Below are 18,145 nucleotides of genomic sequence, written 5' to 3' on the forward strand. Positions count from 1 at the left end.
CTTAATATTATGTTATATCGCCTGTAATAGGTGTTAATTTCATTTTACAAAAACAAAACTTTTAAAAACAATTTAATACACCAAAGAGAACCTAAAGAAAAACTAAATACTGTTGAACTGTAATACTCAAGTCTGTCTTTTATATCTGAATGTACGAGTTAGTAGTAGTACACTATAAATAGTTAGATTTGTTAGAAAATGGGAAATTCTAACTAATATTATAAATGTGAATGTGAGTTTTTTGTATTTGTTTGTTTGCTACCATTTCACGCCTTAACTACTCAATCGATGATCATCAAATTTTGTACACACATTGTCAAGGGTACCGAAAAGGACATAGGGTGCCTTTTATCCAGACGAAACCTACTGTTCTCAAGAGAAAAAAAAAATTAGTTTTATGTCGTCGTCGATGATCTCTAACACGTATTTAGGACATCAACGAGAGTGAAACTGCGGGTAAAACCTATAGTGAAATTTCCTGTACACATTTTCAGGGGTACAGAAAAGGTTTTCGTACTTTTCATCCAGAAAGATACACTATTCACAAAGGATAGAGAAAATTAGTTTTATGTGGTCGTCAATGGTTTTCGACACGTATTTAGGACATCAATGCGAGCAAAGCTGTGGCTTAAACTTATCATGAAATTTTGTACCCTTATTTTCAGGGGTACAGAAAAGGACAAAGGGTACCTTTTATCAAAAAAAAGTACTATTCCCGAGGGATAAAAAAATTCGTTTTATGTGGTCGTCGATGAAACTAAATTAAAAAGTAACCAAAATTACATTTACTAAAAATTTTAAAAAATCGATTTTTTTTAATCTTCGATTTTTGATTTTTTTTAAATCACGATTTTTATCAACCTTACGTTTCAGATTATAAGTTGTTTCTCTCATTTGAATTTCTATTAATTTTCTTCTAAAAAATCAGCCGCATCATATTACGGAAAACAGCAAAAAAGTGGTTAGAATGGGATCATAAGCTTACGGTAGGAAAAGACAACATAAGCGAAGTCATTATTCTATTGTTGTTGGTCATCATGATCTGAGATTGTAAGGGATATTTACGGTTAACTTAATGATAGTAATATAAGTACATAAAAGGATGTCTTCAAAACAAATACATATATTAAAAAAAAAATTACGGTAAATCAAAAATTTTCCTTAACTCAAATTTTCTCTAACTCGAGTATAATTGGTTGCATTTAAGAGGTTCGAGTGAGGCAACTTTGATTGGATCAAATATACTTTGATCAACTACAGAAATAAATTAAACGCGTGGTTAACGTAGGTGATGCAAAACACTGCAAACATTTGTTGCATCTTATAGACAGTGCGGGTATTTGTTAAAATCCAAGGACAAATTATAAAAAGTAGGTACATCGCATAATTCCTCGGTGATAAATCCTAACATTTATTAATCAAATTCGTTAACTGCACTAAAATAGATAGAATATTTCAGATATGCATGAATAACACGTGACATTTCAATAATATTCCTTCGTGCAAGTACCTAGGTGCATATTTATATTTTATGTTATTTGTGACGCTCTAGAGATACATATGTATATAAAAGTATTATTAAACGATTTTAATTAATGAAAATTAATAGCCGCGCAGTAGTATATGCTCCTGTTGTAATGACTACATCGTTTTAAAATTTGTATTATGAAAACAAGAATAAACAGTAATCAGTAGGCAATGCAACTCATGTGTAGGTACATTCGATGTTAGTAGCATAGTAGTTTTTTTTTTGTTTGTACCAATTGCCCAAAATTTGGCGGTACATTTTTTTATTAAATAATTGCACATAAAACATTTAGTCGATTTAAAATAATAATTATTAAATACATAGATGTAGTACCTATTACTATAATATTCTCTTTCCAGGAACAACCACAACTTGTATTAATATATGTATGTAAGTAAATAATAAAAAATATTTTACCTGAAACAATCAAAGCCTCGTTAGGTCCAACCGTGTGTATGTTACCCATCGCTAAGATTATTCACACCGCACAAAACTACTTCGACGGATTAAAAAACGATCAAAACACGTCCCAAAAAAAACTAAAACACTCAGAACAGCCCTTTAACTCTCTGCAAGACCGGCCATGCTAGAACCATTTGATAATCAAGACGGGCGCATGCGTTTATTTTTATAGTATAAAAAAGATGCACATTAATATTAGAGCAATGCAGATTTCCGAAAACTAGTTTTCATTGTGATATTAAATGTCAGTATCGAGTATAGCGTCGTTTGGGTCTTTTAAATTTCTGTGGAAACACAAACAAAACGAAGGAAATGTGACCAGTCCCAAACAGTGAGTAAGTGTCGCAAGGCAGCTTCAGCTACGACATACGTGATTCATCATATGATATATTAAAAGAGAAAGATTGTAGTCAATGTTGTCTACAATAATAGGGTACTAATTTACACAATTTTTGTGATGCTAGTGTTACAATTAAACAGTGGTAAATAATTTTAACGGATTATTACAAAATAATAAGTAATAAATCGATTGTGCAATTCAAAAAGAAGAGATTTACAGGTATTTAGTTATAACAAAATTTACAGCTTTCCGATATCTATAACCTGCAGTATTTTTACCACGATTCTTACAGTCTAGGTAATCCTAACCTAAATTTGTAATCAACTAACAAGCTAAATATTGCAATTATGATATTTAAATTGGAATTATTAACATATTTTAGATGTTTTTATGCATTTTTAAGGACTTGTCATATATTATTAGTTGTAGATTTAATTCAGGATGTCAGATACAAGTGACTTAGATCGCCAAATAGAACAGTTAAAAAGATGCGAAATTATTAAAGAAGCAGAAGTTAAAGCCCTTTGTGCAAAGGCAAGAGAAATTTTAGTAGAAGAAAGTAATGTGCAAAGGGTGGATTCACCAGTAACGGTAATAGTGGTTATTTGACTACAATTTTACCTTTTTACTTACATTATGAATTGATTTCAAGGTTTGTGGAGACATTCATGGCCAATTTTACGATCTAAAGGAGTTATTCAAAGTCGGAGGAGATGTACCTGAAACCAATTATTTATTTATGGGGGATTTTGTTGATCGTGGATTTTATAGTGTTGAGACGTTTCTTCTACTACTTGCATTAAAAGTAAGTCCTTGCATAAGCAATTAATTCTTATTCACTAATTGTACACATATTGTAAATAGGTTCGATATCCAGATCGTATAACTTTAATTCGAGGCAATCATGAATCTAGACAAATTACTCAAGTATATGGTTTCTATGATGAATGTTTAAGAAAATATGGGTCAATAACTGTTTGGAGATACTGTACTGAAATATTTGATTACTTGTCCCTTTCTGCAATTATTGATGGAAAAATATTTTGTGTTCATGGTGGTCTTTCACCATCTATTCAAACGTTAGATCAAATTAGAACCATTGATCGTAAACAAGAAGTTCCTCACGATGGACCCATGTGCGATTTATTGTGGAGTGACCCAGAAGGTTAATATTTATTTATTTATTTTCATGTTGCAAATTACATGACAATACAACATCATATCACTCATGCCAAATCACAGAATCCTTAATCTCACATATTATTTTATTAGTATATGATTTATTTTTAATACATACATTATCATAGTAACAATACAGAGTAGATTGAATCTGAAGGAATGCAATATAACTGTGCAGCCAGGATACCTTAATGCTAAATTATAATACTAGTTATATGTAAATTTAAAAAATTAAACTTCAAATTATATAATTAATTAATTTACTAAAAGGTTAAATTTCTCATAGATACCCAAGGTTGGGGGGTTTCCCCAAGGGGCGCTGGTTATCTATTTGGATCAGATGTAGTTGCTCAATTTAATGCAGCTAATGACATCGATATGATCTGTCGTGCCCACCAACTGGTTATGGAAGGCTACAAATGGCACTTTAATGAGACTGTTCTAACAGTATGGTCAGCACCTAATTACTGTTATAGGTAAATGTCAGTTTACGCTAATTTTTAAATAGTATGTAACTTTTTGTAATAAGTAATATTTTCTTAGAGTAAGCAATGCAGGTATTTCCTGTTTACCTTTAGTAAGAAAGAGAGTAATGATTAATGAAAATATTTCCAATGCTTACATTCTAAGCTGTAACATCAATTGATTCCACAATAATTATTTATTTATTTAAACTTCGCCTCCTATAGAGACATACAAGATGTCTGTACATAGTTTTGCGCAAAATAAACTAAGATGTAACTAATATAAACAAAATTAAGACTGAATAGAAACTATACTAAGACTAATATGAAAATGATTACATATTTGACATTAAAAATGTATTGATCATGGTTCACTGAAGTAAGATCATCAAGCAGACTGATGTCCCTATTTAGATGAACCATTTCAAACTCTTTTAATAATTTACAGCCGTGTTAAGGTAGAGCCCTTTTACCAACTAAAATTACCTGTAGAATTACAGAAATTACTCAGAAACTGCAACGTATTTTTAATAAAAAATGCACACTATGGTTTAGTGGAGATTGCAGAAGAAGCCTTGCTGTATGTTTAAAATGTGCTTTTATTCATAAAAAATTATTTAGGAAGTAGTACTATAGGCAACTGGTTAATTATTTGCTTTTCTTTTGTAAGGTGTGGAAACGTAGCAGCAATATTAGAACTGAATGAACATCTTCAACGGGACTTTACAATATTCGAAGCTGCCCCTCAAGAGACTCGAGGAATACCGTCGAAAAAGCCCCAAGCTGATTACTTCCTGTAAAGTTGTCCCTCCCAATTTTCTCAGGTCAACGTCGTTTCGATCGTCGGCTATTAAATACTACCTTAGTAGTTTTCGATTGAAACATCAGAGCTTATTTATAGGTCATAAAATAATTAACAAATAAAAACATAACGGACTGCCTGTAATTACTGTAGTTAATATTTTTTTTTATAATTTATGCCCATAGACTGTAAGATTAGATGTTAATATAAAAATTATATTTGTAAAGTACCCAGTAAATTTCATCGTTTTAGTAAATAATTCGTGTTTTTTCCGTATGTCTAGCGTAGAACACTTTTTTAACTGTTCGATTCATATTTGCAATTTATAAAAGTACAATAAAAATTTTGTAAGTAATTTTATTTATGTTTTATTGCAGTCATTTCAATAGGGGACGTTAAGTAAACATAGACAAACTTCATTAATTATAAAAACATTAGTTTATATTGTGGGAGTTATATAACTAGAAATTCTCAACCCCTTACTACTTGAGTCTCATTCATTTTACACGAAACATCCCTGTCATATTGTCAGAACTAAGACTGAACTTTATTTTCTTTCTTTCTGTAAAAATTTAAATTTTTGTAGATAGTATGACGAGAAACTGTAAAGTAATTTCTTCTGCGTTTTTATTAAGTTCCCCTTTAAGCACACACACAATAAAGCTATTTTTTTAGCTAATTCTATTTGACTTTTATTCACAAACTAGAGAACACCCAAACAAAAAGCATGGGTCCTTAAACTTTTATTTTGTTCAGTTTCACAGGTAAAAAAAAATTTAAAACTTGTAATTGTGCCATAATTTTACCTACCTTGCGTTTTATCTATAATAGTATGATTTTCATGAAGGTTTTTTTATTTAATTGTTTATTTTCCCTTCTTACGATTAACAATTATCAAAGGCAAGAAATAGCTCCTGAATTCTATACATCAGCATTCACGTAAAGGTAAAATTGGTTGCATAACTAAAAGTAACTTTTATTAAAATTAAAACACTGAAACCACCCACAGTCAATTTGAAAAACAGCCAATCAAAAGCTGTACTTCATATGTCATTTTCGGGTGAATCGATGAAGAACGAAATTTGCCGAGCTAAAGGTATCAGAACGTACCAAAAAAACCAAAACCAGAAAAAAGGAGAACATTTCGGGTCATAGATAATAGGTTCGGGTAGTCATAGGTAATAACCATATGCGTTTGTGTACCGTGTGTGTAGAAAATGGAGTGGATGTAAAATTTTGTTGCTGCCCTCCTCAACAAAAAGATGAAAGGTAAGCTTTTTAAAAATCACGATTGTTATTTACATTGGCATATTAAACTGTATGTATACATGGTCAATAAAGTTGTTGTAAAATGATGTGTTATAAACCTGTCGGTATATTACGCTATCGAAATTTTGCCTTTTATTGAAAAAAAACAATGATTAACTTACATTAAGGGAAGGGTATTACAGTAGATATACTTATATTTTAAATCAATGAATTGCTTGTTTATAATTGATACCAGATTTTAAACCTTTTTGTTTATAATTTCCTTGTAAGTAGGTCTTTGCAAAATTTTTTGGTTTTAATGTGCATAGGACTCAACGCTGTATTAGTTTCCACTATATTGAAATTGCACGGTTCTAAACTGAATGGAAACGAATATTGTAGAATATTTTAACTAATCTTAATGTTAGAAATACACTTACATTCTTTATTAATTAATAACATTAACATAATAACTAAATAATTAATCCTAAGCATAACTTCACCTCTTAACTTCAAACCCTTTCTTTTTTTTAATATTTCTTTTAAACGGTTGTCTATTTCTAGTCCCAATTGTTAGTAGCGAAGTACATGCCTTGAAACATTTTTTTCTTCCTTCATCCAATGCTTACTAATACGTTGATGTTTCATCTCCTTTACAAATTCCTGCTGTTTCCTTAGCAAGGCCTTTATACATTTTACATATCTCAACCTTTCATCCATATTTCTCAAATTATGCCCCATATAATCTCTTGCTCTCACTATTTCGCCTTCACTACTTTTACCATTTCTTCTATTGACGCTCCCATTCTATTCTTATATAATTGATCCTTCAGCTTCATCTCTTTCTTTGTTGTACCCACTTTTTTCCTTTCTTATATTCCCTTCCCCTAAATGTTCTAACTTCTCGTATTTTGCTAACCTTGTTCTAACTTCCATATTCAACTTTCCGCATTTTCTTTCTCTCCTAGCAAGATAATCCTCTGTATTTTTGTCTAAATTTAAAACACCCTTTACATATGTTATATTTAGATTGTATGCATTTTATCACTGTTATTCTTTCCCAGTATGTAACCTAAATATATCTATATTTTTTCACCCTTTTTATCGTATTAATTCCTTTTTTCTTTCCTTTCTACTTCTTACTTCCCTAAATTGCGTAGATTTCGTCTTACTTGTATTCAGTTTTAGTCCCTTCCGCCTCAAGTATTTTTCGAAATCCCTCAAAAGCAATGTTATCTGCATAATTCATTGTTCAAATTTTCTCTCTTCCTACCACTATCTCTGCCTCTCTTACTTTACTCATCTCTTTCTCCAGGGATCGCTTAAATATATATATATTAAATAGTTGTGTATTCAATTTATATCTTTGTTTAAAGTCCTTTTCATGTAGAATTTTCTTATCAACTTACCTGTTATTCTTACAACTGCTGATGTTTCCCTGTAGGTACAACTCCATTATTCTTCCTACTAATCTCTCTTCTATTTTACTCACCCTTAATATACACATATAACAATTCCCCTCTGCCAACTTAATCATACCTACAAAGACAATAAAAATTCTTGTAGTCCAGTGAACCAACTTAAAAAAAATGCCCAAACCTCCGAGTCAGTTCAAGAAAAACCGATTTGGCTGAAAATTGGTTTATAAGCTTATTATACCTTATTATCAAAAGTTATATAAACCTTATGTGCGCTTTTAATTTTCTGGAAGGAAAACTACCCCTCTTGAGAAATATAGTAAAACTCTACATTTAAATATAAAATTGATGAACCCTCACAAACCACTCCCAATGACCAAAAAAACAAGCAAAAATAGTTCCATATTATTTTAAATTGCATTTATAATTAAATAAAATCTCTTGTATATCTTTTTAAGTGTAGCTATGTATTTCTGATATGCCCTCTCTATTTTGTTACGGGTCGGAGGGGAGAAGGGTCAAAAATACCCCTTCAGAAAAAAATGTAAAAATCCTANATGAATTGGTACAATTAATATATACATATAGAGGGGTAGGTACGCCCTTCGACAAACAGAGATGGTAACGCCCATTCGGTTCTGAAAAATATTGAATTTGAATTAGAAGATGCCGACACAGCGGGTGATTGCAAAAGTTTGTGAAAGTAGGTAATTGTACATTTGCGAACCATCCCTGTTTGTTGATGTCCAGTTCAAAGAGATTCCCAGGCGTGCCTATGAATAAATCTTTTCAAAGTGATAATAAAAATTTGTACAAACTAACAACTATCGTAAACTAATATAAATATAAAACTTAACTTACAGCACGTCTTCTAAATATTACAAAAATATATACAATGACTATACACAATGATTATATACAATTAACAAGGACCGAACAACATTTTTTACTTCAAATTCATCCTTCTATCGATTCCTGGGGTTATTTTTATTTAAAAATTTCCACCGTCGAGAAGGGTTGTTATTCACCTTTAGGACAAAGGCGTACATTGGCAATATAGTGCTATCCCTACTATTTGAGGTCAATCGGAATTTCTTGAACGAATTCGGACCCTAAACCGTTGGTTGACTGGATTATTGTATTTAAATTTGTTTGAAATTATTTTCTTTAACAAAAAACAGGATCTGTTGTTTCCCTGCCCTTCTTATAACCAAATTGGTTTTCCCTTAAAATATTATTTCCTACAACCTTCTTTCCAACCTATAGTTGATTATACCCGTATATATCTTACACATTATATCTATTATGAATATTCCCATACCCATAATAATTTTTACCATTTTCTCTTCCATCGCTTTTATAAACTGGTACTATTGTCCGCATTTCCACATCTATAAGTTTCTCATAATATATCCATGTTTCTGGAGTTACATATTGCCACATGCCTTTTTTGAAAAGAACTCCTTCTCTTCATAACTTCATCTAATTCTATACATGTTACCTTTCTCTCTTCTTCTCTTCCTTTATTTATCACATATTCATTTTCAATCAACATCTTCCTTCCTCCTAAAAACCCCCTAGGATGATTATAACACTCTTCGTCACTTAGTACTTATGTCAAATTACTTTTTTTTTCTATTCCAATTAAAAAAATCTTAATTTTTGTTATCATCTCCTCACTGTAGTTTTCCTTCTTTTTTTTAATGTTTCCTGTATTCCCATCTCTTTCCCCTAAACTCCTCGTTTTCACATTATTTCTTTCTCCTCCCAAACTCCATTTATATTAAGTTCTTCAAACACTATGATTCACCATCTCTCATTATCTCTCCCATCCCTCATTCTTCCTTTTACCATACCAACCTTAATTATTTTAATTTGTTTCACCTTTCTACCATGCTCTTTCTGCCTTTTTAATGGCATTTTCTGACCACTTAACTATTTTATTCTCGCAAACACTTTTATCTTCATAAACTTCACCCTTCCATTCAATCCCTATTGGCAAATGGTCTGATCTTCTCATGTCTATAAATTCAAATTTTTCTATATCTGTCCATGCCCCTATATTAACTATATGCCACAGTCAATTACTAATTTTTCTCATTCTACAAAAGTATAGTCCCCCCTTTCTATTTCCCATTTACACTTTCCAAGCCACTTCTTTCGTATCCATATACCCTTCACATGAGTTTCTTGTCATATTTTATCATCCATTATTGCACATAGTTTGCTCCCAGGTTTTAAATTAAAGTTCCATTTACATTTGTCACCTAGATTGTTCTCTTACTAGTTAACGTCTTTACATTTTAACCAACACGTTTCACTTAGACGTATTATTTCAAACTTTTTTTACAAATTCCCAAAAATATTTTTCCTTATTTTTGCAACTGCAGTTCTCATTCTTCCTCTTGTACCGAAATGTTTTTCACCATTTTCTTCTGTCATCCTCTTCTTTTTTACTTCCAGAAGGCTATTGTGATTTCCTTGTGCTTAGTCATTGAAGTGGTCTATAATTTTTTGCATGTTATTTGAGAAATTTGTTTGTTCTTCAGTTCTTTCTTGGCTGGCGTGATTGTAGAGATGATTTTTGGTGGCTTTGTCCATGCGTTGGACGTTGGTGTTTTTTCTTTAGTCTTTTGTGTTGTTGGGATTGTTCGGGTATTTCCAGGAAGGAGATGTTCATCTTTGCAGATTGTGCATTTGGGAGGGGTGGGTTTTAAGTTTTGACATAGGTCATCACATTTGTACTTGTAATTCGCGTTGCAAGAGTTGAAAGCGATGGCAGCATTTTTTAATATCGTACAGTTATTTTTACTGTCTTTCTATTTCTGAGGGCTAACGGGGTGGTATTTTTGCTGTTCATTCTTGGTATTTTTTGGGTTGAGTGGCTTTTGAGTGGAGTTGGCGATTTCTTCTTCAGTTAGCTCTTAGATAAAGCGTCTAAGCACTATTTTCAGTGGTTTTTCACTTCTTATGTCGAAATGTGAAACTCGATTTTTTAATTTTCGAGGGTTTTATGTAATTTTCTGTCTTTGAATACGAGTTTCACTTTGATGAAATTATAACTTTATGATTTGATGAGTTTTACCTATGTTCCAGTTTTTTATCCCGTACGGTAGTGGATATTTTTTTCTAGTTTAGGGAAGTGCAGCTGGTTTTTTCTTTTGTTTGGGTTTTGCTATTGATTGTGGAGAAGATTCAGAGTCGTTCGTTTTGATTTCTGCAGTTTGAAGTTCAGAGAATTTGTTGGTAGTTGGGATTTCCGAATTTTTTTGCCTTTTTGTCGTGTGGTCAATTTCTTGTTGTTTGGCTGCTATTGTGGTAGTTGTGATTGCTGCTGATGGTGATTGTTGTTGTTTAGTCTTAAAGAAGGTTGGAAAATGTGTTAGCAGATAAGTAGACATCTCCCTCTTCCTTAGCACTGGTGGTGGGGTCGGATATTTTCATTGTAGCTTTTCTACTACTATCAGCGTTGATGAGTATTAAAGATTTACCAGGACATTGCGTACTCCGTCTTGAGTAAATTCTGTTGTACTGGTGGGAAATCTGTATTTAGGATCCACCAAGGAATTGCGTGATCCGTCCTAATGAATCTGATTTTATCTGTTAAGCTAAGCGTCCACCGAAGTGACGTGGCATATGATATGTACTTCATTAAAAAGATGATCCAAATTTCACAATTAGTTTGTTTCAATGATTGAAGCAAATCCCTGCATTTATGATCACATATGTGATGAATATTTTAATAGGAATGTGCAAGAAAAGATCTGGGAAAGCACCGTTTAAAGAAAACGAGACTTCTCTGGACGGCTGGAGAACGTTCCCGAAAGGAGGCAAGGGAGTATAAAAAGGAAGAGACGATCGCCGAAGGAGAGTAGAAATAAATTGACCGTTGCAGAAGTGAATCAAGAGATAAATTGACAGTGATAGAAGTGAAATAAATAGAACAGTGAATAGTAACAGTAGTGTAAATAAATAGAATAATTACCTAAGTTTAGTAATAATTTAATAGTGTTTTTAAGTTCTNCTATCGGGCACACGTGTGCGTGAACGGCTTATCGATTTGCCGACTATGTGCGCCGTTTTGTAAAGGTGTGTGTCGTACCTGCGTTCTGGGGAAGCAGTTAAACAGAAAAAATAAAAAATGTTTCCAGAAGGTTCCCGAAAGTAAACAAAAGAGTATTTAAAGGAAAAGACGATTACCGAAAGTGGAAGAAATAAATTGAATGGCGAAAACTTTGGAAAATAAATTGAAAGAAAAATTGGAAGAAAATAGTAAAAGTTTGAAACGTGAATTGGAAGAAAACAGTAAAAGTTTGGAAAATAAATTAGAAGAAAATAGTAAGTTTGGAAAATAAATTGGAAGAATATAGTAAAAGTCTGAAACGTGAATTGGAGGAAAACAGTAAAAGTTTGGAAAATAAATTGGAAGAAAATTGTAAAAGTTTGAAACGTGAATGGGAAGAAAAACTTAATAAGAACATTCAAAAAACAGAAGAGAAGATAAAAGTGCTGGAATTGATTTTTAATGGAAAGACAATGCCAATCGAAGGGGATGTTGGTGCGTCTAGTACACTCAACGAAGCCAGCCAAATCAGCCAAGGAAGCGGTATAGAGTCGAGAACACGAGTAAAACCATCAAAGTTTGATGGAAAGTCCTCATGGGCCACATACCACAAGCAATTCGAGGCGGCTGCTAAGGCGAATAACTGGGCGCCTGATGAAAAAGCCACTGCGTTGACCGTTGCGCTTCGTGGAGATGCATGTGACATTTTGAACACCCATTCCCCGGAAGAGTTGGCGGATTATGAACAGTTGGTAAAACGGTTGGAGTTGCGGTACGGCGAGGCTCATTTAACAGCGGTAGGTCACATCCAACTGAAAACCCGTCAGCAGAAACCAACGTTTCCCATTTATCCAAAATGGCCACCAGATGACCCATCATGAAGATACTAACTACCTCTCTAACTACCTCTGTAACCGTAGTTTCTTTCGGCTATTGATAAGGTCTTGCTAAAATAGCCGATTACCTTCTCTTGGCCATCTTGTAACTGCGAAAGAACGGCTGCCATTCCCACATTGCTGGCGTCGGTGTCCAAAATGAACATTCCATTGGGCCGAGGATATATCAGTAAGGGGGCTGTGATTAAAGCCTGTTTCAAAGTGTCAAATGCCGTTTGACAATCCGAATCCCAATGAAATTTGCGGTCACTTTCGGTTAAACATGTCAAAGGTTTGGCGATATTGGCGAATCCATAAACATAGCGACGACAATAAGTGCACAATCCCAAGAAGCTTCTTATGTCGTGGACATTTTCAGGTACTGGCCGTTCGTTCACGGCCTTTATTTTCTCTGGATCCAAGGCCACGCCCTTCGCTGATATAACATGTCCGAAGTAAGAAACTTCCTCGCGGAAAAGGTGGCACTTTTTCGGGCTGAGTTTCAAATTGGCCTCGCATAACCGCTGGAATACCGCTTGCAAATTCTGTAGGTGTTCATTAAAGGTGCTTACAATCACTATGATGTCATCCAGGTATACCAAGCAGGTCTTTCCAATTTGATCACTCAAGATTTTCTCCATCATCCTTTCGAACGTCGCCGGGACATTGCATAAACCAAAAGGCATAATTGTAAACTGCCAAAGGCCCATACCGATCGAGAATGCGGTCTTTTCCTTATCGGCAGCATCTAAAGCAAGCTGCCAGTGTCCGCTCTTTAAGTCGAGTGTGGAAAACATTTTCGAGCCAGAAAGCATATCCAAGGTGTCAGCAATCCATGGTAGTGGATAACTATCTTTCTTAGTTACTTTGTTGAGCTGTCGGTAATTCACACAAAAGGGGTTGTTCCTTTTTCTTTACCAATACTACCGGTGATGTCCATGGACTTGAGGATGGCTCAATTATGCCGGTCTCCTGCATTTCGTGGATTATTCGCTCTGCTTCTTCCTTTTTGGCCAGGAGTAATCGTATAGGTCTTTGACGAATAGGCTGCGCATTTCCGGTATTGATCTTGTGTTTTACGATATTGGTCCTTCCCCTACCATTCTTGTCAGTCTCAAAGACNGTACCTGCGTTCTGGGGAAGCAGTTAAACAGAAAAAATAAAAAATGTTTCCAGAAGGTTCCCGAAAGTAAACAAAAGAGTATTTAAAGGAAAAGACGATTACCGAAAGTGGAAGAAATAAATTGAATGGCGAAAACTTTGGAAAATAAATTGAAAGAAAAATTGGAAGAAAATAGTAAAAGTTTGAAACGTGAATTGGAAGAAAACAGTAAAAGTTTGGAAAATAAATTAGAAGAAAATAGTAAGTTTGGAAAATAAATTGGAAGAATATAGTAAAAGTCTGAAACGTGAATTGGAGGAAAACAGTAAAAGTTTGGAAAATAAATTGGAAGAAAATTGTAAAAGTTTGAAACGTGAATGGGAAGAAAAACTTAATAAGAACATTCAAAAAACAGAAGAGAAGATAAAAGTGCTGGAATTGATTTTTAATGGAAAGACAATGCCAATCGAAGGGGATGTTGGTGCGTCTAGTACACTCAACGAAGCCAGCCAAATCAGCCAAGGAAGCGGTATAGAGTCGAGAACACGAGTAAAACCATCAAAGTTTGATGGAAAGTCCTCATGGGCCACATACCACAAGCAATTCGAGGCGGCTGCTAAGGCGAATAACTGGGCGCCTGATGAAAAAGCCACTGCGTTGACCGTTGCGCTTCGTGGAGATGCATGTGACATTTTGAACACCCATTCCCCGGAAGAGTTGGCGGATTATGAACAGTTGGTAAAACGGTTGGAGTTGCGGTACGGCGAGGCTCATTTAACAGCGGTATGTCACATCCAACTGAAAACCCGTCAGCAGAAACCAACGGAATCCCTACAAGATTTCGAGGCCGATATTGCGAGACTGTTCCGACTGGCCTATCCTAATACTCCAGAAGAATTGATGGAAAGATTGGCAGTGGAGGCATTTACTGATGGACTTCGGGACAGTGACACCCAACAACGAATACGCCTTAACCGACCTAAGACGCTAGCTGATGCGTTGTCTCGTGCATTGGAGTACGAAACTGTTAAACGGGCCTAATGCAGACAGGGAAGGGTTCGGCTACTGCGTGAGGAAACGGATTCGAATCATCTCCAAGTTCAATAAAGAAACACGAAGGCTAAGATGTTGGAATTGTGGCGAACTAGGTCACACGAGGAGGCAGTGTAGGAAAAGTACTCTTTCCTCAAGTACTCGACGTCAACAGCAGGAAAACTAGATAGGGTCGACGTAACGGAGCAAACGTTGACCCACGGACAAAAGGACCCCGAATTTATCGCATTTACGAAGACCTTGAAGCACCAGAATGACAGTCTACTCCTAGGTGGAAAAATAAATGGCCGAAGATGCGTGTTTCTCTTGGACACTGGGGCCACTAGGAGCATAGTAAAACCCGGCGTAATTGAGGGTTCTAACCAGGTCGTGTCAACTAAGTGGGTTCTGCGTACTGCTACTGGAGAAAAAGCGGTTGTTCATGGCTAAGCTAACGTCTCACTTGAAATCGGTAAGACTGTCTTTGACCATCGAGTGCTTGTGGCAGATATTGAAGATGACGTAATTCTTGGGCTGGACGTTTTACAAAAATACGATTTTGACATGAAATGAAGAAGACGCCTTCTGAGACTAAATGGCGAAAAATTCTATTTCATCAAAGATAGACAGGAGGCTGTAACCCGAAAGGTAAATTCTGAAAAAGTACCTGTTGAAATAAGTGGAGTGATGGACAGACATTGTAGAAATCTAACCAGTGAGCAGAAATGCAAAGTGCAACATCTACTTTGTCAGAATGCCGACGTCTTTGAGACTGACAAGAATGGTAGGGGAAGGACCAATATCGTAAAACACAAGATCAATACCTGTAATGCGCAGGCTATTCGTCAAAGACCTAGACGATTACCCCTGGCCAAAAAGGAAGAAGCAGAGCGAATAATCCACGAAATGCAGGAGACCGGCATAATTGAGCCATCCTCAAGTCCATGGACATCACCGGTAGTATTGGTAAAGAAAAAGGAACAACCCGTTTTTGTGTGGATTACCGACAGCTCAACAAAGTAACTAAGAAAGATAGTTATCCACTACCATGGATTGCTGACACCTTGGATATGCTTTCTGGCTCGAAAATGTTTTCCACACTCGACTTAAAGAGCGGACACTGGCAGCTTGCTTTAGATGCTGCCGATAAGGAAAACACCGCATTCTCGATCGGTACGGGCCTTTGGCAGTTTACAATTATGCCTTTTGGTTTATGCAATGTCCCGGCGACGTTCGAAAGGATGATGGAGAAAATCATGAGTGATCAAATTGGAAAGACCTGCTTGGTATACCTGGATGACATCATAGTGATTGTAAGCACCTTTAATGAACACCTACAGAATTTGCAAGCGGTATTCCAGCGGTTATGCGAGGCCAATTTGAAACTCAGCCCGAAAAAGTGCCACCTTTTCCGCGATGAAGTTTCTTACTTGGGACATGTTATATCAGCGAAGGGCGTGGCCGTGGATCCAGAGAAAATAAAGGCCATGAACGAATGGCCAGTGCCTGAAAATATCCACGACATAAGAAGCTTCTTGGGATTGTGCACTTATTGTCGTCGCTATGTTTATGGATTCGCCAATATCGCCAAACCTTTGACATGTTTAATTGAAAGTGACCGCAAATTTCATTGGGATTCGGATTGTCAAACGGCATTTGACACTTTGAAACAGGCTTTAATCACAGCCCCCTTACTGATATATCCTCGGCCCAATGGAATGTTCATTTTGGACACCGGCGCCAGCAATGTGGGAATGGCAGCCGTTCTTTCGCAGTTACAAGATGGCCAAGAGAAGGTAATCGGCTATTTTAGCAAGACCTTATCAATAGCCGAAAGAAACTACGGTTAGAGAGGTGTTGCAGTATCTTCATGATGGGTCATCTGGTGGCCATTTTGGAGTGAATAAGACGCTTGGGAAAGTTCGAGAGCGATTTTATTGGTGAACTGTAAGGAAGTCTCGCGTTGATAGTGCCCACGTGTGAAGTGGACGAAACACGTGTCCGCTCATATAAAATTATTTGTGGTAATTAGGGGTGAGTATTCCTTTTAATTTTTTAATGTAAGGTACCTGTGCCGCGAGTAATGGACCACAGAATAGGCCAAGGGCGCCAATGGGTCAATACAATGTCGATGGCCCCTTCGAACGAATCGCAATCGATGTGGCGGGTCCATTCCCAGAGTCCGAGAAAGGGAACAAGTACATTGTGGTCGTTATGGACTATCTTACCAAGTGGGTTGAAGCCTATGCCCTTCCGAACCAGGAGTCGGAAACCATAGTTGAGGAACTGGTGAAAGAGTTGATCAGTCGTTTTGGGATGCCCTTGGAGTTGCACTCAGACCAAGGGAGGAATTTCGAATCGGCTATATTCCGTGGCATATGTGAGCTCCTAGGAATAAAGAAAACTCGAACCACTCCATCCACAATCGGACGGCATGGTTGAACGAATGAACCGGACCTTGATTAAATATCTCTCCAAGGTAGTGTCTAACCACGAAAGGGACTAGGAGCGCTATTTGCCTTTATTCTTAATGGCATACCGTTCATATGTCCACGAAACGACTGGCCAAACACCTGCCAGTGTCCTTTTTGGCAGGGAGTTACGACTACCTTGTGACCTCAAATTCGGCTGTAAACCAGGAGATGACTTGGCTGGAGAAGATTATGTTACCAACCTCCGAAGAAAACTTAACGATATCCACGAGTCGGTTCGTCTGCATGCGCAGATTGCTAGTGACAGGATTAAAGAAAATTACGACATCAAGGCTACAGCAGGTGGTTACCAAACTGGAGGTCTTGTTTGGTTGTATAATCCTCGTCGTCGCCGTGGACTATCACCTAAGTTCCAACAGAACTGGGAAGGACCCTATGAGATAGTGAAGAGGATTAACGACGTGATCTACCGAATTAAGAAAACTCTAAATGGGAAGCCGAAGGTAGTCCATTTTAATCGCTTGGCTCCATTCGCCGGTGCAAATGAAGAGGAGGCGCGGGCCAAATTATTAAGAACTATTCCTTCCGAACCCACATTCGAAGAGTTCATGAAGCAAGGCCCCCATGTTAACAGGAGATTTGGAGAGACGCAAGAAATCCGACGAGACCTCTTTGCTATATCCCAGGAATATTCTCTGGCCCATTGCGTTTCAAAGGATCTCAGAATGAGCCGTGGTATCGCGTCCGAGTCCAAACGCAGATTTGGCGGTTTGGAACATCTTGAAGACCAAGTACAGAAGGGAAAAACACTGTTGTGCTTGCCTGACGGACGACGCAATATCTATTACCTGGTAACTAAAGAAAGATGCTCTGATAACCCCACTTATAGAGACCTTTGGGACGCAGTAATAGAACTCCGCAGATATCTTTTGGTGAATAACCTACAGTAGCTGGCGATTCCGAAGCTTGGTTGTGAACTAGTCAACCTAGATTGGAGAATCGTACGGAACATGATCGAAGTCCTGTTCCGCCGTACTGGAATAGACATTTTGGTTTGCAGTAATAACCCGAATCGGACCAATCATGAGAAGACCGTGGACTGTTACTTCTATTCCCGGAGTGGATGTCGTGAAGGCGAGAATTGCAGATTCCGGCATGATCCTGCGAAACGGAAAGTAAAAATGTTTCGGGACGAAACAT

The 18,145-nt window shown here is 36.2% G+C and overlaps 1 protein-coding gene and 1 long non-coding RNA gene across 7 annotated transcripts in view; both read left to right on the forward strand.

The window, feature by feature from the left end:
• The first annotated feature begins 1,352 nt into the window (after positions 1-1,352).
• LOC108740771 (serine/threonine-protein phosphatase 4 catalytic subunit) lies at positions 1,353-5,034 on the forward strand. 6 transcript variants are annotated; one of them, XM_018475233.1, is made up of 6 exons: positions 1,353-1,370; positions 2,754-2,921; positions 2,983-3,135; positions 3,195-3,495; positions 3,796-3,985; positions 4,644-5,034. In XM_018475233.1, exons 2-6 carry the CDS (start codon positions 2,772-2,774, stop codon positions 4,771-4,773), a joined length of 924 nt encoding a protein of 307 aa, XP_018330735.1. In that variant the 5' UTR covers positions 1,353-1,370; positions 2,754-2,771; the 3' UTR covers positions 4,774-5,034. The 6 variants fall into 6 exon arrangements, with proteins under 6 accessions (XP_018330735.1, XP_018330733.1, XP_018330736.1 ...); XM_018475231.2 differs by lacking the exon at positions 1,353-1,370 and adding an exon at positions 1,927-2,325; XM_018475234.2 differs by lacking the exon at positions 1,353-1,370 and adding an exon at positions 1,928-2,325 and having other exon boundaries at positions 2,760-2,921.
• Positions 5,035-5,867: 833 nt separating this feature from the next.
• Positions 5,868-18,145, forward strand: part of LOC108740766 — a 26,898-nt gene continuing 14,620 nt past the window's right edge. The window contains exon 1 of the long non-coding RNA XR_003231711.1: positions 5,868-6,044. This is a non-coding gene — a long non-coding RNA (uncharacterized LOC108740766). The remainder of the gene's footprint in view (positions 6,045-18,145) is intronic.

The sequence above is a fragment of the Agrilus planipennis genome, unplaced genomic scaffold (assembly GCF_000699045.2).
Source record: "Agrilus planipennis isolate EAB-ADULT unplaced genomic scaffold, Apla_2.0 scaffold294, whole genome shotgun sequence".
Classification (NCBI taxonomy): Eukaryota; Metazoa; Arthropoda; class Insecta; order Coleoptera; family Buprestidae; genus Agrilus; species Agrilus planipennis.